At 40.3% G+C, this 20,415-nt stretch overlaps 1 protein-coding gene across 1 annotated transcript in view; it reads right to left on the bottom strand.

Moving 5' to 3' along the window:
- The window catches only part of PCNX2 (pecanex 2), a 212,046-nt gene that overhangs the window by 179,217 nt on the left and 12,414 nt on the right, over nucleotides 1–20,415 (bottom strand). The window contains exons 4-5 of the mRNA XM_089669801.1: nucleotides 12,180–12,216; nucleotides 9,921–10,029 (exon numbers count right to left, since the gene is read on the bottom strand). Coding sequence (XP_089525927.1) covers nucleotides 9,921–10,029; nucleotides 12,180–12,216 — 146 coding nt within the window. The remainder of the gene's footprint in view (nucleotides 1–9,920; nucleotides 10,030–12,179; nucleotides 12,217–20,415) is intronic.

Raw genomic sequence — 20,415 nt, forward strand, 5'->3', positions numbered from 1 at the left:
TCAGGGATAAAGTTGCGGAGAAGTTTAAAGCAGGGTTAGGTTATAAAAAAAATATCCCAAGCTTTGAACATCTCACGGAGCACTGTTCAATCCTTCATCTGAAAATGGAAAGAGTATGGCGCAACTGCAAACATACCAAGACATGACCGTCCACCTAAACTGACAGGGAATTAATTAAAGAAGCAGCCAAGAGGCCCATGGAGTAGCTGCAGAGCTCAACAGCTCAGGTGGGAGAATCTGTCCACAGGACAACTATTAGCCATACACTTCACAAATCTGGCCTTCGTGGCAGAGTGGCAAGAAGAAAGCATTGTTGAAAGAAAGAAATAGGAAGTTTGCAAGATGCCATGTGGGGAACACAGCAAACATGTAGAAGAAGGTGCTCTGGTCAGTTGAAACCATAATTGAACTGAAAACGCTATGTGTGGCAAAAAACTAACACTGTACATCATCGTGAATAGAGATGAGCGAATCGAACCAGGCGAAGTGGAATTCGTTTCGAATTTCAGAAAAAATTCGATTCGCGGCGAATCCGAATATTAGCATACTTCGGGTGCGCGAATCGGATTTTTCCCGATCAGCCGGCAAAAGTGTCCCTGCAGAGAGCTCCGCTATTTCTGACAGTTCTCTGACAGTTCCTTCACATGTACAGCGGTTGAAACATTGTATCTATTTGTTTCCATTTAGGATACAGATGTTTTTATTCGGAAACAGATACAATGTTTCAACCGCTGTAAATGTGAAGGAACTGTCAGAGAACTGTCAGAAATAGCGGAGCTCTCTGCAGATACAATTTTTGCTGTACTGGAATACTTCTTCTTTTCATTCTTCTTTTCATTCTTCTCATTCTTCTTTTCATTCTTCTTTTCATTCTTCTTCTCATTCTTCTTTTCATTCTTCTTCTTCTTCTTTTCATTCTTCTTTTCATTCTTCTCATTCTTCTTTTCTTCTTCATGAAAAGAAGAATGAGAAGAAGAATGAAAAGAAGAATGAAAAGAAGAATGAGAAGAAGAATGAAAAGAAGAAGAAGAATGAAAAGAAGAATGAGAAGAAGAATGAGAAGAATGAAAAGAAGAATGAGAAGAATGAAAAGAAGAATGAAAAGAAGAAGAATGAAAAGAAGAAGAAGAAGAATGAAAAGAAGAAGAAGAATGAAAAGAAGAATGAAAAGAAGAATGAGAAGAATGAAAAGAAGAAGAAGAATGAAAAGAAGAATTAGAAGAAGAATGAAAAGAAGAATGAGAAGAAGAATGAGAAGAATGAAAAGAAGAATGAGAAGAATGAAAAGAAGAAGAAGAAGAATGAAAAGAAGAAGAATGAAAAGAAGAATGAAAAGAAGAGGAAGAAGAATCTTTTCATTCTTCTCATTCTTCTTTTCATTCTTCTTTTCATTCTTCTTCTTCTTCTTTTCATTCTTCTTCTTCTTTTCATTCTTCTTCTTTTCATTCTTCTTTTCATTCTTCTTCTTCTTCTTTTCATTCTTCTCATTCTTCTTTTCATTCTTCTTCTTTTCATTCTTCTTCTTCTTCTTTTCATTCTTCTTTTCATTCTTCTTCTTCTTCTTTTCATTCTTCTTCTTCTTCTTTTCATTCTTCTTTTCATTCTTCTTCTTCTTTTCATTCTTCTTCTTTTCATTCTTCTTTTCATTCTTCTCATTCTTCTTTTCTCTTCTCATTCTTCTTTTCATTCTTCTTCTTTTCATTCTTCTTTTCATTCTTCTCATTCTTCTTTTCTTCTTCATGAAAAGAAGAATGAGAAGAAGAATGAAAAGAAGAATGAAAAGAAGAAGAAGAATGAAAAGAAGAATGAGAAGAAGAATGAAAAGAAGAATGAGAAGAATGAAAAGAAGAATGAAAAGAAGAATGAGAAGAAGAATGAGAAGAAGAATGAGAAGAATGAAAAGAAGAATGAGAAGAATGAAAAGAAGAATGAAAAGAAGAAGAAGAAGAATGAAAAGAAGAAGAAGAATGAAAAGAAGAATGAAAAGAAGAAGAATCTTTTCATTCTTCTCATTCTCTTTTCATTCTTCTTTTCATTCTTCTTCTTCTTCTTTTCATTATTCTTCTTCTTTTCATTCTTCTTTTCATTCTTCTTCTTCTTTTCATTCTTCTTCTTCTTCTTTTCATTCTTCTTCTTTTCATTCTTCTTCCTCTTCTTTTCATTCTTCTTTTCATTCTTCTCATTCTTTTCATTCTTCTCATTCTTCTTTTCATTCTTCTTCTCATTCTTCTTCTTCTTCTTTTCATTCTTCTTTTCATTCTTCTTTTCTTCTTCATGAAAAGAAGAATGAGAAGAAGAATGAAAAGAAGAAGAATGAGAAGAAGAATGAAAAGAAGAATGAAAAGAAGAATGAGAAGAATGAAAAGAAGAATGAAAAGAAGAAGAAGAATGAAAAAAAGAATGAGAAGAAGAATGAAAAGAAGAATGAGAAGAAGAAGAAGAAGAATGAAAAGAAGAATGAAAAGAAGAAGAAGAAGAATGAAAAGAAGAAGAAGAATGAAAAGAAGAATGAAAAGAAGAAGAATCTTTTCATTCTTCTTTTCATTCTTATTCTTCTTTTCATTCTTCTTTTCATTCTTCTTCTTCTTTTCATTCTTCCTCTTCTTTTCATTCTTCTTTTCATTCTTCTTCTTTTCATTCTTCTCATTCTTCTTTTCATTCTTCTTCTTCTTCTTTTCATTCTTCTTCTTCTTTTCATTCTTCTTCTTTTTCTTTTCATTCTTCTTCTTCTTTTCATTCTTCTTTTCATTCTTCTTCTTCTTCTTTTCATTCTTCTTCTTCTTTTCATTCTTCTTTTCATTCTTCTTCTTCTTTTCATTCTTCTTCTTCTTTTCATTCTTCTTTTCCTTCTTCTTTTCATTCTTCTCATTCTTCTTTTCATTCTTCTTCTCATTCTTCTTTTCATTCTTCTTCTTCTTCTTTTCATTCTTCTCATTCTTCTTTTCTTCTTCATGAAAAGAAGAATGAGAAGAAGAATGAAAAGAAGAATGAAAAGAAGAAGAAGAATGAAAAGAAGAATGAGAAGAAGAATGAAAAGAAGAATGAGAAGAAGAATGAGAAGAATGAAAAGAATGAAAAGAAGAATGAAAAGAAGAAGAAGAAGAATGAAAAGAAGAAGAAGAAGAATGAAAAGAAGAATGAAAAGAAGAAGAATGAAAAGAAGAATGAGAAGAAGAATGAAAAGAAGAATGAAAAGAAGAATGAGAAGAATGAAAAGAAGAATGAAAAGAAGAAGAAGAATGAAAAGAAGAATGAGAAGAAGAATGAAAAGAAGAATGAGAAGAAGAATGAGAAGAATGAAAAGAAGAATGAGAAGAATGAAAAGAAGAAGAAGAAGAATGAAAAGAAGAAGAAGAATGAAAAGAAGAATGAAAAGAAGAAGAAGAATCTTTTCATTCTTCTCATTCTCCTTTTCATTCTTCTTCTTCTTCTTTTCATTCTTCTTCTTTTCATTCTTCTTTTCTTTCTTCTTCTTCTTCTTTTCATTCTTCTTCTTCTTCTGAGGATGAGGATGAGGTTGAAGAAGAAGAAGAAGAAGTAGGATGAAAATAAGAAGAATTCCAAGCCGGCAAAAAGTGTATCTGCAGAGCTCCTCTATTTCTGACAGTTTGTTTCCATTTATGGAAACAAATAGATACAATGTTTCAACCGCTGTAAATGTGAATGTCAGAGAACTGTCAGAAATAGCGGAGCTCTGCAGATACACTTAGCGGAGCTCTGCAGATGCACTTTTTGCCGGCTTGGAATTCTTCTTATTTTCATCCTACTTCTTCTTCTTCTTCTTCATCCTCATCCTCATAAGAAGAAGAAGAGGATGAGGATGAGGATGAAGAAGAAGAAGAAGAAGTAGGATGAAAATAAGAAGAATTCCAAGCCGGGAAAAAGTGTATCTGTCAGAAATAGAGGAGCTCTGCAGATACACTTTTTGCCGGCTTGGAATTCTTCTTATTTTCATCCTACTTCTTCTTCTTCTTCTTCTTCTTCATCCTCATCCTCTTCTTCTTCTTCTGAGGATGAGGATGAAGAAGAAGAAGAAGAAGAAGAAGAAGAAGTGGGATGAAAATAAGAAGAATTCCAAGCCGGCAAAAAGTGTATCTGCAGAGCTCCGCTAAGTGTATCTGCAGAGCTCCGCTATTTCTGACAGTTCTCTGACATTCACATTTTACAGCGGTTGAAACATTGTATCTATTTGTTTCCATTTATCCTCATCCATTCATTTCTGACAGTTCTCTGACAGTTCTCTGACATTCACATTTTACAGCGGTTGAAACATTGTATCTATTTGTTTCCATTCATCCTCATCCTCTTCTTCTTCTTCTGAGGATGAGGATGAAGAAGAAGAAGAAGAAGAAGTAGGATGAAAATAAGAAGAATTCCAAGCCGGCAAAAAGTGTATCTGCAGAGCTCCGCTAAGTGTATCTGCAGAGCTCCGCTAAGAAATAGCGGAGCTCTGCAGATACACTTTTTGCCGGCTTGGAATTCTCCTTCTTCTCATCCTTCTTCTTCTTCTCATCCTTCTTCTTCTTCTCATCCTTCTCCTTCTCCTCATCCTTCTTCTTCTTCTCATCCTTCTTCTTCTTCTCATCCTTCTCCTTCTTCTCATCCTTCTTCTTCTTCTCATCCTTCTCCTTCTTCTCATCCTTCTTCTTCTTCTCATCCTTCTTCTTCTCATCCTTCTCCTTCTTCTCATCCTTCTCCTTCTTCTCATCCTTCTCCTTCTTCTCATCCTTCTCCTTCTCATCCTTCTCCTTCTTCTCATCCTTCTCCTTCTCCTTCTTCTCATCCTTCTCCTTCTTCTCATCCTTCTCCTTCTCCTTCTTCTCATCCTTCTCCTTCTTCTCATCCTTCTCCTTCTTCTCATCCTTCTCCTCCTTCTCATCCTTCTCCTTCTTCTCATCCTTCTTCTTCTCATCCTTCTCCTTCTTCTCATCCTTCTCCTTCTTCTCATCCTTCTCCTTCTCCTTCTCCTTCCTCATCTCCAAGGGCATTTAAATTAAAGGTACAGTGTTCTGCACTAATATAAAGGCTCTCTGAAGCCTAGGAACCCTTTTTATAAGTTAAATTCGCAGCGAATAAATTCGCATCGAATCGAATTTCTTCCTCAAATTCGGCGAATCAGCCGAATCGAATTTTTGAATAATTCGCTCATCTCTAATCGTGAACACACCATCCTAACCATGAAACATGGTGGTGGCAGCATCATGTTGTGGGGATGCTTTTCTTCAGCAGGGACAGGGAAGCTGGTCAGAGTTGATGGGAAGATGGATGGAGAAAAATACAGGGCAATCTTAGAAGAAAACCTGTTAGAGTTTGCAAAAGACTTGAGACTGGGATGGAGGTTCACCTTCCAGCAGGACAACTACCCTAAACTTACAGCCAGAGCTACAATGGAATGGTTTAGATCAAAGCATATTCATGTGTTAGAATTGCCCAGTCAAAGTTCAGACCTAAATCCAATTGAGAATCTCTGGCAAGACTTGAAACTTGCCATTCACAGATGCTCTCCATCCAATCTGTCGGAGCTTGAGCTATTTTGCAAAGAAGAAGGGGCAAAAATGTCACTCTTTAGATGTGCAAAGCTGGTAGAGACATCCCCAAAAAGACTTGCATCTGTAATTGCAGCAAAATTTGGTTCTACAAAGTACTGACTCAGCGGGACTGAATACAAATGCACGCCACACTCTTCAGATATTTATTTGTAAAAAATGTTGAAAACCATTTATAATTTTCCTTCCACTACACAATTATGTGCCACTTTGTGTTGGTCTATCACATAAAATCCTAATAAAATATATTTAGGTTTGTGGTTGTAACATGACAAAATGTGGAAAGTTTTAAGGGGTATGAATATGTTTTAAGGCACTGTACCCCCAACCCCCAATTATTACTGGTGTATCACTATGATGGTGTACCTCAATGGCCAACAGGAATGTGCCAGAATCAGCAAACTTTTGTACCACGCCAGTCAGAAGAGTCTGGTATTCAACCATAAGTACAGGGCTTTGGATGCTGCTGCAGGCATGTGCAGGTAGCACGAGGACTGCTAGACCCAGTCACCCAGGTCACATACCTTCTATAATCATTCTTACATTCTCAAATGTGTGCCTGAACTTTGCAATGCGCATTTCTTTTTAACTTAAAGCTCCTCTCTGAGCACACTCTCAACACCCCCATCATCTTAACGCTTCATTGCAGTCTTATTAATGAGTGCAGTCTGTTAAAAAACAAATCTAAAAGCCCAAAATACCTATATCTGGGCGTGCTGGACGTGCTCAAGTCCTACATTTTTCTATAGCAGAGTGGGTGGGTCTTAATATGGGGGTCTGCGTTACTGCCTTTGTAACATTGACATTTCCCATTGGCTCTCAAGTAGCTGGGTCTTTTTGGTCTTCACGACTGTAGCAGCACAATAATGTCATGATGAGAGGATTGGATGGCATAGATACAAATTTCTGTTCTGGTTTACCAGTCACAACATGACGACAGACTCAGAGAGTAAAACAAAAATGGTCAGATAGGGGTTTTAGAACAAAAAAAATGTGAATGGGAAGGGGGGGGTGTTAGACCCCATTTACCTGTAGATAGGCTTTAATAAATTGATGCCATTTGCTCATGAACAGAGTAATCAGCCAACAGGTACACTTTAAAGTTCAATTTTAGGCAGCAAGTGATGACAAATATTGAGCTATTAATGTTATCCAGCACAGGTGCATCTATGATAAAAAATGTTATGCTAAAAGTCCAAATTTACCTTAATCGTTGTAATAAACTTCAGCCAAAGCTCCTCAAAGAGTCAGCGGGAATGTACTTCCTAAAACATATGTTGTCTAATGTTCTCTCTGCGAATCATATTCAAACCTTCAAGACAGCCTTGATCCCTTTTGGTGGTTTTAAAAAAAAATTCTTGGTGCTATAAATGTTTTTTTTTTCATATGAGGCCTTATATGTGTAGGACCCAACATAGAGTCTACAATGGGTGTGTACCAGGGGCGGACTGACAACTCATGGGGCCCCCGGGCAATAGGGGGTCATGGGGCCCCTGTTTCCTTGCCCACACTCAAAGCACACCCAAAAAAGCCTATAAAAGGTACCAGGGGCCTTTCATGGGGCCCCCTACTGACCCTGGGCCCTCAGGCAGTGCCCGAGTGCTCAAATGGTCAGTCTGCCCCTGGTGTGTACTGACAAAAGGGAGTGAGGTGAGCTGTTCCCACATTAATATCTGGATGAGCAACTAGTAAAAATTTAATAGCGGTTTCACACTGCCCTGATGCAGTCCCTTCCTGCTTTGGGCAGAGCACAGGTCAGCTGCGCTTTCCCATAGACTTCTATGACATCCTGCAGTTTTGGTGGGGTTTCAGAAAGCGCATCATAGATGCAGCATGCAGGAGTTTTGTTGCGCTTCCTGAAACTGCACCAAACCTGCAGGACCTCATAGAAGTCTATTGAAAAGCACAGCTAATCCGCACGAAAACAATTTGTAAGTTGCTCTTTAGCAAAGGCGCAGTGGAGCAGTGTGAAAGGGGCCTAAAAGTACTAAGCTTTGCTCCTGCACTATTGTTTCCAATGGTGGCTTTAGTACAACTTTAACTGAAGAAAGGTTATAAACAAATGTTGCTTCCTTCTACAAAAGACAGTTGCACAGGCTCCATAAGCCCTGGTTCACATATGTGCGTTTCTGCAGGCCACGCTTTGCATGGGCACAAGAGCCCATTCATTTTAATGGACTCCTGTGCCCCGGGACACACAGGGAATAAGTCTCTGCACTTCTTTGGAAACCGTAGCCCACAGTGGAACCTCGGTTCCCAGTGCGGTTGCGATTTCCACTGCGGGCAGCGTGCCATTAGAATTAATGACCCGCGGGTCCGCATTATCTTGTGCGGCTGCACAGATTTTTGTGCGGATCCGCAGTGGCATCACCCGTACAGATGTGAACTTAGCCTTAGTCCACATGTTTAGATTGTACTGAAATATTTGCTGATGTACAGATATTAGTCAAATGGATCATTCAGCATATGTGATTTAAATATTGTTTAATTAACCCTGAATGAAAATACAACAAAATGCGTTAGCAAGATGAAATATCTCCTTTCTATGCTGCAATTTTTGATTTAATTGATAAATAATCAATTTCTATTTGTAACGTACAGGTAGCACAGTAAGTACTTAACATTCACTCTAGAGAATTGTAATGGTATAAAAATAAAGGATAAGTTCACCTTTAAAAAAAAAAAATAAATGCACATTTTTTTTACAGGTAAAAAAGTGCAATGTCAGGCACCTGCAGACTCTCAGTACTGCTGTCTGCCCATACCTCCCATGGGGGTAGACAGTTACTGAAGAGCAGGAAGAATGAATGAACTTCAAGAGCACGCACCAGTGCCACCGCAGTTCATTGAAAACTACAAGCCATCTGCCAGGTGGAATACAAGAAACCACTGACCTATGGGGGGCACTACTTGTGAAGAGGAGGTTTGAGGGGGTGTGACAACGCTGTTGCAAAGAAGTGCTTGTGCAGCGTTGTCAGCCCTTGATGGAAAAAGTTGATATTTCCTCTTTTTATGATAGCTCACTGATACATCGAAATGCATCTCAAACCTGTTATATGGATATTTTTACCTTAAATGACTTCATATCATAAGGATGTCACTACAAACTGACTAAAGGACAAAGTCCCTTCAGGAATACGCGCTATCTTCCTTTAGGTTTACGATTTGTCAATACTGTTGATTACTTCTGTATATACCAGGGCTTGACAAATTTGCTTTCAATCTAACCAGCTTTAAAAGGTAGGAGCCAATTTTTAGTACAGTGGGTTGGAAGCACTCAGAGCAAGGCAACGATGCGATTTGCCACCCAACAATCATGGCAAATCCGCACCACGTTTTAGGTGCCATTGAAAATAATGGCACCTGAACCTGCGTTTTGCAATCACAGAGATTCTGCCAGAATCCCAAAACACCCAGGTGTGAATGGAGCCACCTTGGTTCACACATATGCGATTCTGGATGCCTTATCAAATGCACAGACTCACATGACAGGCTAGATATTATGTGTTCCTATTGAGGTGGTGCGCACAGATGTGCTCCACTCGCATTGTGTTTTGTGTGCCAGGGTCCTGTGCGAACTTGCACCTGTGCGTTCCCGACTCGCAAGTGACAGTGAGGGTGGCATGTGGAGATAAGTGTTGACAGGAGTTTTTGAATTGCAAGACATTTTTGAGTTGAAGTCAATGAAAGGCAGATTAGCATTGAAGTCAATGGGAGGCGTTTTGGCACTGAAATCAAAAGGACACGATTTGGCTTTGAAGTCAATAGGAGGCGCTTTTACATTGAAGTTAATGAAACATGATGTGGCATTGAAGTCAATGGGACACGATTTTGCATTGATGTCAGTGGAAGGCAGTAAGTGAACCCAGGCACCAGGAAGCAATTTCTAGTCACCATGGCGACCTGGCACCTTGGATTTGTCAAGCCTGTCTACTACGGACAAAAACTTGGAATAAGTAGTCTCTCTGAACTGCGATAAGCATGGCTGTCTCTGATCATCTTACCAAGCTGTAAAGACAAGGTGACTCCTTGGCAAAAGCTAAGAACTTTGTTAAATTCTCCAATGTTATTACATCTGTTATCTTTATCTGTTATTATTTTAATTAAATGTTATATACAGTTTGACTCTACCTGCAAGTGTTTTTGTGATCTCTCTTTGTACATCTCGAAAAACCCGAAACGTAAACTACTACATAACCGTGATTAAACAGTAAGTAAATGTTGCAGAAAGGAGCATACTGGCAAGTCTAACGGTAACAGAGCACTGAATTTTTTTTTAAAAGTACACATTAAAGAAGTTCTGTTGAAACTGAAATACATAGATTTTACCTGGACATACACTTTTAAAATACATTTAGAATGCCAGCTACTTACCATGTCTGTTCCTGCCACAAATGACTGTTTTCCCCCGCTGGCTTGTTTTTCTCTTCGAAATTCTCAGATAGCCTTGTTTTTTCTGGAAAATGTGCCGCTGTAATAAGGTCTGAAATATTTTGAAAGAAAATTACTTTAGTGGACCCTACTTTTTTTATTCTCTGAGCCACTTTAGTCAATGGTGCTCACCACAGATCTTTGTCTCTATGCCTCACAAAAAGAACATCTGATTGTTTTGTATGCAGTAAATGGCAGTTTAACTTTTAAAGCATTATGAGTACTGGAAGGGAGCTTAGTCTCCTCTAATGTAACTGAACCCCGCAGGCTGCATCCTATGTGATCTTTCTAGCAATCCAAGACTGACTAGGGTGGTTGAATAAGCAGATGCATGATCATGACCTTTACTGGTTGGGGCTTTGTAAGTTCACTACTGTCAACATATTAAAAGCATAATTGCATAATCAAATGTGTAACTATGACACTGTGTGCACAAGGGTAAATGCTACTTTTCTTTAGGTGCATTCAGCTTGAATTTCAGATCAGCTTAAAGGCTGGTTCACACCACAATTTCTGCATTCCGGATGCCTTTCTGCATGCGTATTATCGATGCATTCTGGTGCGTTTTTTTGCCTCTTTTATGCTTCATCTCTGTTGAGGACATGTGGTTTCCAATGCATTTTGTCACATTCCAGATGTGTTCAATACAGAAAAAATGCAGCATGTTCTACTTCTGTTGACTACGCTGGAACACACTGCACTGGTGTGGACTAAAGCCATCGGAGTCCACGTTTAACATTTTCCATTTGTTTTTCATGCAGAATAAAAATGCACTGAACTGCATCTGGTGTGAACCAGTCCTTGCAGCTGACCTCAATCTAAGCTGAAATATACCATTGTTCACACTGGATTCGACTTTGAAATCAGGCAACTTCACTTGAAGTTGCACGATTCAAAGCCGTATGTCAGTGTGAATTCAGGTGTGACTTGGTTGACATCTGTGCAACTTCATGCGCAAATGTCTAAGCAAGTCACACCTGAAATTGCAAAAAATAGTGCAGGAAACTTTTATTCAAGTCAGTGCATGACCGTAAAGTCAGAGTCGCATCGATTTGAATGGTTTCAATGCCAACAATAGTGTGCAACTTGTCATGCGATTTGAAACTGTCAAATCACATCACAATTCGCACAGGAACCGCACCGCATACAAATCGCATGTGTTTTGTACAGGAATGCGGTGCGGTTCCTGTGCGAATCTCATGGGATTTCTGCAACCGCTGTTGCAACCGCTGTAGTGTGTTCTCAATGCAGAACTTGACCCAGGACAACTTGATAAAAAATAATGTTCTTTAGTAAGAAACATATAAGCAATTAGAGCCATACGTTTTGTGTGGCTCTACACGCACCGCACCCTTTTTTGGTCCGCACTAGAATCGGATCGCATAGGTATTCCCACCTATGTGATCCGATTCTGCACATTGCAGCGCGTTTTGCGGACCGATGTGGGGGTGTTGTTAACTTAACATACACACCCACATCGGTCCGTGTGATTGGGATGCGATTGTGATGCGGCGCGGAATTCGCACTGAAAACACTGCGAATTCCGCACCGCATCAGTGTGAACAAAGGCTAAGATTTCTAAACTAAACTTACAGAGGAATAGCATAAGGGGCGGACTGACAACTCATGGGGCCCCCGGACAATAGGGGACCATGGGGCCCCTGTGTCCTTGCCCACACTCAAACCACACCCAAAAAAGCCTATGAAAAAGGTACCAGGGGCATCTCATGGGGCCCCCTTCTGACCTCGGGCCCTCGGGCAGTGGCCGAGTTCCCAAATGGTCAGTCCGCCCCTGAGCATAACCATCAGGTGTTGGAGGCCTAAATTCATCAGGTACCACATGCACACACACTCTACCCTCCAATTCCAATACAGCACAGTGCATATAACCAGTTCCAAAAGTTTGGCAGAGTTTTGAGCCAGCCAGAGCATTTTTTTGAATCTGCCTTTGTATCAGAGAACACCAGATAATACTATTTATTTTAGTTATTTAAAAATGTTTACTGTTTTCTTTCTCTTTTTAAATAGGATATGCAATTGCAATCTAACCCTGAAGAGGTCAATTCTTTCTTGCTTTTTACATTTTTGTTAAAATAAAAACTCCACAGACATTATTTTACATGCCTTCAGTACTTATGACGAAAGGTATATTTTTCAGAAATCATAATTTTCAGTGTAATTACAAAAAAAAAAGTTAAAAACCTTTGAGGCCTTCATTGTGGTCCACTCCTTCTATTACCTAAAATGTAAAAAAATAAAAACATTAAATATATTTCCTACAGAACTGTCAATAAAACACGGTCACACATCTGAAGACTGGGAAATTCTGCTTCTAGGAGGATCAACTTATAAGTGCCTGTATGTATTTGTTAAACAATGTTGAAGTAGGACTATAGGCAAACCTATTTTTTTTTTCATTTTGGATAGAGCAAGGGAAGATTATAGCCCTGTCAGATTTTTTTTCTTTGCTGTTTCTCATTGTGGAGATTTCCCATCATTTTCTGTCTCAGAGCTAAACAGGAAGTACAAAGAAATCTCTGCAAATTAGGGGAGTTCCTTAAGGACCCCCAGGTCACCAGAACTAGTGTTTCCATTTAAAGATTGAATCTCCTTAACAGGGGCATAGAAAGCAATAAAAAATGACAGGGGGTTAAACCACTTGCCTACCAGGCACTTATACCCCCTTCGTGCCCTGGCCAATTTTCAGCTTTCAGTGGTGTCGCACTTTGAATGACAATTGTGTGGTCATGCAACACTGCACCCATATTACATTGTTATCATTTTTTTCACACAAATACAGCTTTCTTTTGGTGGTATTTACTCATGGCTGGGTGTTTTATTTTTGCACTATAAAAAAATGCTAAATTTTGAAAAAAAAAAAATTTCTTTGTTTCTATTATAAAATTTTGCAAACAGCTAATTTTTATCCTTCACTAATGTGCGTTGATGAGGCTGCACTGATGGGCACTGATAGGCGGCACTGATGGGCACTGATGAGGTGGCATGGATAAGCAGCACTAATAGGTGGCACTGATGAGCTAGCTCTGATGAGGCAGCACTGATGATGCTGCACTGATATGCAACAATGATGAGCAACGATACGCGGCACTGATGTGCACTGAAAGGTGGCACTGAAAGGTGGCACTGATGGGCAGCACCGATGGGCACTGATGGGTGGCACTGACTGGTGGCACTGCTGGGCACTGGTGGATGGCACTGCTGGCCACAGGTGGGTGGCACTATTAGGCACTGATGGGCAAAGGTGGGTGGCACTGCTGGGCACTTGTGGGCAGCACTGGTGGGTGACACTGCTGGGCACTGATCATCAGTGCTCTGATGATCGGTGCCAACACATGTACACACACACATGTACACACACATACAGACACATGTACACACACACACACATACGTACACACACATACATACAGACACATGTACACACACACACATACAGACACATGTACAAACACATACATACAGACACATGTACACACACAGACACATGTACATACATACATACATACACAGACACACGTACATACACACAGACATATGTACATACACATCATACAGACAAATGTACACACACATACAGACACATGTACACACACACATACAGACACATGAATACATACAGACACATGTACACACACACAAACAGACACATGAATACATACAGACACATGTACACACACACGTACACACACACACAGAAATACAAACACATGTACACACACGGAACCAGTCCGCTCAGCAAGACAGCCAAGCCCTGGGGGATACACTCACCCACAGCTTATTTCCACTTGCAGAATGCAAGCAGGCGAGTGTAAATTTTGAGGCCTGCTTTAAGTAAATTAGCCCCAATTATTCTGTGTTTTCATATTTAGGTTTCTAGGCATTACTGTTAAGAGAACTGATCCAAAAATGTAGAGACTCTTCCAAACTGGCTATTATATTTTTACATTCCTCAAAGTGGAGCGCCAGTCATGTTTGTAAAAATGTTTTTTTTTAATAAACAGCCACTCACCTGTCCCACGATCCAGCACTGTGCTAGGCCCAGCAGTTTTCAGTTTGTGTCCTCTCTCCCCAGTGCTGGCATCTTTACTATGGGCATCCGGCTGTGACAGCGTGCAGCTTCACAGACTGTGCTTGGGAGAGCGGAGGTGCGCACTTTGAATTGTCCTGCAGTCTTCTGCGACATGTCACGTGTCCCAAAAGACTGCGCTCGGTTGCCTAGGCAGTCGGCAAAGAGGTGGGACCAGGCACCTGTCAAAATTGATTTTGACAGGTACCTGCTCCCCCCTCTTTCCCTTTAAATACCTCATGCTTGGACCACTATTTATTTATTTCCTTTAGTGAATTGACTTTAACGCCATTTTATGAGTACATTTTGTGAGTAAATAACTCAGAAGGTGATAGTGAATTGACAGTTTTTTCAGCATCTCTTGAGATAATTGGAAAAAATGCGTCACGTGATTCAATTATCGTATGAGATATTCTTTATGGGTTGAGCCCTCTGTCCCTGTTGGGGAGATTTCCCACAACTTCCTCTTCTGACAGGAAATGAGGTATATTCTCTACAATAGGGAAACGGATGGCAATAAAAACCTGACAGAAGTTCTAACCCTTTCTTACCGTCCAAAAAAAAAAAAATGTTTCAGCTAGTACACAGTGCCAGGCCCAACCACAGAAAACAATGGAACAAAAACAACAAACCACCACGCACTGATAATGTCACATATGTTTCGGTTTATTGAAACTGAAATCACTGTGACAATTACTGTGACAGTCCCCACCCATGGGAACTCCCAGCTGACCCAATTCACCCAACAGAGCTTACTTGTAGAGATAGGCCAAAAAGAGGGTCCTTATATACACAAACACATCACATACTAATCACAGCATTCAAGTATCTCTTGAAGCAGAGCTCCATCCAAAAGGGGAAGTTCCGCTTTAAGGACTGCTCCCCTGCTCTCCATTAAGGATTGGCACCTTTGGGGAGCTGGGGGGGGAGCGGGTACCCGAATTTGACAAGTACCCGCTCCTATTTCCGGTCCGATCGCCTAGGCAATTGGAAGCGGAAGGTGTCCTCCCTCCCTCCCTCCCTGTAGTCTTTTGGGACACGTGACAGGTCCCAGAAGACTACAGGACCATTCACGAAGCGCAGCGCTACTCGCGCATGCACAGTGGGTACCCGGCTGTGAAGCCGAAAGCTGTCGCAGCCAGGTGCCCACACTGAAGATGTCGGCCTCCTTGAATACAGGACGGCCGGTGAAACGGGCTGCAGGGGACACACCGCGGGACAGCGGGACAGGCAAGTGGTTGTGTTTTAAAAGTCAGCAGCTACAGTTTTTGTAGCTGCTGACTTTTATTTTTTGACGGGGTGAATGGAACTCTGCTTTAAAGGCCATGGAATCCTATTTATAACAATGGGGTCAATTCACAAAAGGCTTCTGTATGCGTTAACATGGTCATATGACTCATTTGCATAAACTATCACGTGTGGTAAAAAAAATGTCCAATTCACCAAAAAAACCAAATGATTATGCGGTATTTAACACAGAATGAAAAATGTGTTGGTAAATATCGCAAAAACCATGTGGTAAGCTGCTAAGTCCAATTCACAAATGGAACAGAAAGTTAAAAAAGATGCAGTATTTATCATCAGGGTTCTGCTGGTAGTATCACATGCAATATTTTTTCAGATGCAGCGTGGGGGTCCCCTTTCCGAATACTTACCATGCCCTTCAGGGCTAGTATTGATTTTCGGGGAACCCCATGCCAGAATTTAAAAAAAAAATGGCGTGGGGTCCCCCCCAAATCCATACCAAACCATAAGGTCTGGTATGGATTTGGGGGGGGGACCCCTGCCATTTTTTTTTTTCATTTTGGTGTGGGGTTCCCTGAAAATCAATACCAGATCTAAGGGCTGTTTTTTTTTTCATTTTGGTGTGGGGTTTTCCTTGAAATCCATACCAAACCCGAACCCATGGTAAGGATTGGGGAGGAGACCCCCAGGCTGCATCTGAAAAAATATTGCATGTGATACCGCCAACAAAACCCGATGATAAATATCACAACTTTTTTTACTTTCTGTTCCATTTGTGATGGATGGGGGGACCCCCACGCTGTGTTTTTTTCATAATTTTTAATTGTCGGCATATTTTGTTTACATTCAGCTGTCAGCAGGAAACCCGCAGACAGCTGATGAGTCATCCGTTGTTAAGGACACGGTGGCCAGCTTCCTTAACAACCAGCTACCGTGCAATAATTAACCTATGAAAATATGCAGTAATTACCACAATACTGATATTTTACCGCAAAAGTTATATACCGCAAAATTCTTAGTGAATTGAACATTTGCAAAAGATTTACTGCACGCGTTATTTTACCACATTTTTTCAGTCTTTCTTTAACTCTTAGTGAATTGAACCCAATGTAGTATAATGATACTGGTGATGCTAAGATGTATCATATATACAGTATATATATCAAGTGTAGCACTACCCCAGAAGTGAACGCTGGTGATACCAGGTTTTTTCTTAAGGGCACTCTATAGAAACGCAGTCCAGATGCGTTCTGAATGTGTTTTTGCATGTGCGTTTTTGGCGCATTCTGGTGCGTTTTTGATGCATTTTTGATGCGTTCCAGTGTGTTTTTTAAGCATTCTAGTTCATTTTTTCCCCTCTATTTTTCTTCAATTTAAATAGGAACATGGACATGGGTTTTTTGGTGTGTTCCAGTGCATTTTTGAAGCATTTAGGTGCGTTCCAGTACAGTTTTCTGCAGAAAATATGCAGTATGTTCTATTTTTTTTTCTGCAACTGGAAAGCACTGGAACTGCAAGCACTGCTGCGAACTATGACATTGACAACCATATAACCTACTTTTTGTGTGTTTTGGATGCAAAAAAAGCAACTGAAATGCAAATAATGTGAACTGACCCTAAAATACAGAGGCCACCCACCACTGCAAGCACCAGTCCATTCACATCGGCTCCAGTAACACAGTCTAGGGAATGTCTTTTTGATATTTATTGCTTGAAGAAACTTTAACAGGAAAGGGTGCAGGCACATGGGAGGCCAGGTGGTAGGCAGCCCCGGGGAAAGTAAAAGCACATATAGTGGTTGGAGCTGCAGAAAATGTATTGTCAGGAATGTTCCAACATACAGTAACAGTCTTTTCAGCAGCATAGAATTGGCGGCAACACTCACAGACGATGCTTGGAGACTGACAGCACCTGACGCAGAAGGCAGCTGGTAGGCAATAAGCAGCGAAGAACAGCGGTGCACTAATGAGCATCCCCTTTGCTGTCCCCCATCCTCTAAAGATGGCCGTTGGGTCATCTGGGGCAGCAGCATCCAATTGGATAGCTGCTCACCCAATGACACAACAGGAGGCCAAAGAGGAATGTGCACTCCTCCTGTCCTCCATTCTCCCTGCTTGATGATTGCAACAGGCAGTTGCCACCTGGAGGTATTCCTGAGTGTAGCTCGAGGTAAAGTTTCAGCACCACAAGCGGTAACCCTGAGCTACACTCGGGAACACCCTGCAGTGCTGCTCTGGGATCTCTTCTTCACTTACCTTGTCCTGCACTCCCGCGATGTCCCTCCTGCAGTGTCCCCAGCAATGTCCTCCGGCCGATGCCGGCATCTGTCTTCTGGGTTCCGTTCCCTGTGACGCTGGGACGTACGGGGGACGGAACTCGCAGGAAATTTTAAAATTTTAAAAGTGACATTCACTAAATTCACTAAAATCACATAGTAAAACATTACTGTATCAAACCATTTCACATACATTTTGTCCTGAGTGCTTTGTCCTGTGCCCTGCCTGCATTTTTACTGTTCTTTCTGCCTTGAAACTGAGAAAAGTCCATGGCGTCCAAAAAGCATCCCTTTAGGTCAAAAGTGGTTTTAGACCAGCTAGAGAACAGCGATAGTAAATTAGAACCACTTGCAGAATTGAGTGATAATGATTCGTGGGGAAATTCGTCATCAGACACTGAAAACGATTTTGCGACTTTGCTCAGTGATGTGTGAACTTGGCGCTATATTTCAAATTTCAGTGTTTTTGGTTTGATTACATTATTAAATTAAATTTATTATTATTATTATATTATTATTTTTTGATTATTTATTAAATTATAATTTATGATTTCCTGTTTCAAATTTTATCATACCCGGGATGTTTACTAGACTCTTGGTTGGATAGATTTCAGTTATTCCTAAAAATTACAGGCCTACAATAAAAAAACTACATATTTCCATGCAAAAAAAGTACCGCTTTGAGCACAGAAATACTGACATAATCAGACCGCTAGGGAGGCTGCACTACACCTGCCTACAAGGGGTCAGAGTATGGGATACTTCGAAACGATTAGAACATAGCAATTAGAGGACAATTTTCTCCTTATGTAGACATGAATGTCGGACAGTCTAAACCCCCAAAGCTGAAGAATAGTGTTGGGCTGAATGTTCGAGTCGAACTTAAGTTTGATTTGAACATTGACCGTTCGTGTATTGCTGAACACACGATCGATACGGGTGTTTGGTGGGCTTTTCCCCGGCCACACCCCACAATCCACTGCGCCCTGACAGTGCATTGTGATTGGTCAAAGCAATGCAGCTGACCACAGTTCAGGTGCAATGCTTTGGCCAATCACAGTACAGGATGATGTGAACCCCGCCCCCTTGTGACATCATGACAGTATTTCAGAACTGTCATTGGGGCGCAGCTGTCAGACAGCAGAGCAGTGTTTTTATTTTCTTTTTTCGGGTAGCATCGTGACTGACATTGGATCTACTTGGACAGTAAATGTTGGACATTTTTTTATTGTTATTTTTAAGAAAGGACTTGTCAAAGACTGTCTCCTGTCCTTTTTACTTTTTTTTTTTTTTGTGAAAGGGTAGCGGTACCATGTACCGCATACTCATTCACATGGGGGGGCGGGATCTGGGGGCTTCCTTGTTAAAGGGGGCTTCCAGATTCCAATAAGCCCCCCACCGGCAGACCCCAACAACCACCGGCCACAGTTGTGGGGAAGAGGCCCTTGTCCCCATCAACAAGGGGGAGCTCCCTGCCCCAAAGCACTCCCCAATGTTGAGGGCATGTTGCCTGGTATGGTTCAGGAGGGGGGGGCCACTTGCTCGTCCCCTCTTTCCTGACCTTCTGGGCTGCATGCTCGGTTAAGGGTCTGGTATGGATTTTGGGGGGGGACCCCCACATCATTTTTTTTTATATTTTTGAAGTGGAGGATCCTCTCAAAACCATACCAGACCCGAAGGGCTTGGTATGGATGGGAGCGGGAACCCCACGTTGTTTTTTAAAAAAAATGTAATTGTCGGACAATGACGACAATTCTTTTTACATTCAGCTGTGAGTGAGGAACCCCACTGACAGATGAAATATTAATGAATGTTTCACTACTAAAATACCGCATGACTTAATAATATAACTCATGTGACATTTTAGTAACTGAGCGGTATTTTAACACATACTCCATAAGATACGGCTCAGTAAACTGTTCATGTTTGTATTTCGCATTCGAAAATTATGTAGGTTCGAATGTTCGACTGCAAACCGAACAGGGGGCTGTTTGGCCCATCACTACTGAAGACCATGAAGCAAGTTTCTAAGAAGTCTGATTACCTTGCATCTATGCACAACTACGGTAGCCAATGCTATTTCCAGAACACTGCACAGTCACAGGGATCAATTTAAGGTCTTTACTCATAAGGAACCTTCTCCTCCACATACACTGGAGTGCAGACTGTTTATTACATCACCTGCACCCAGAGCTAAAGGCAGAGCGGGAGGGAGATTACCAATACACATATAGAAAATAATGGTCAGCAGCAACACGTGTCAAGCTTGGCATGAGCTGACCGTTAAGGTGGACCCTGAGCTCATAGCATGAGTTAAAGTGGTTGTAAACCTCAGACATCAAATATGAACAAAGCATATCCCTCTATAGTGGGTACTTGTCTCAATTAAACATGTACAGAACAAAAAAAAATTTGTTTAATTTTAGATCAATTCGTTAAGTTACTAATTTCATTTTGTTGCATCCGTAACAAAATTAGTTTAGTTTTGTTTATTTATTTTTGACCAGATTCAAATTTTCCAATGGATTTGAAGTATTTGAATTGAAAATATTGAATCGATCTGAATTCTTTGTGAAGAATAGCTGGTTCTATTCTATTCAATATTCAAATTTCTGAAGACGGTTATATTCTTTCTATTGTATTCTATTCTAATCTATTTTTTGTAGTCTATTCTTTTCTATTCCTTTATTTTCTATTCTGTTTTGTTTTACTCTATTCTTTTCTATTCTATTCTATTCTGTTTGAAGTTCACATTTTGGAAGACAGTTATATGCTTTTTTTTCTACTCTATTCAATTCAAATCTATTTTTTTTTCTATTCTATTCTTTTCT

Source organism: Staurois parvus, unplaced genomic scaffold, assembly GCF_062004578.1.
Source record: "Staurois parvus isolate SC_StPar_1 unplaced genomic scaffold, SC_StPar_1.0 ptg000081l, whole genome shotgun sequence".
Taxonomy (NCBI): Eukaryota; Metazoa; Chordata; class Amphibia; order Anura; family Ranidae; genus Staurois; species Staurois parvus.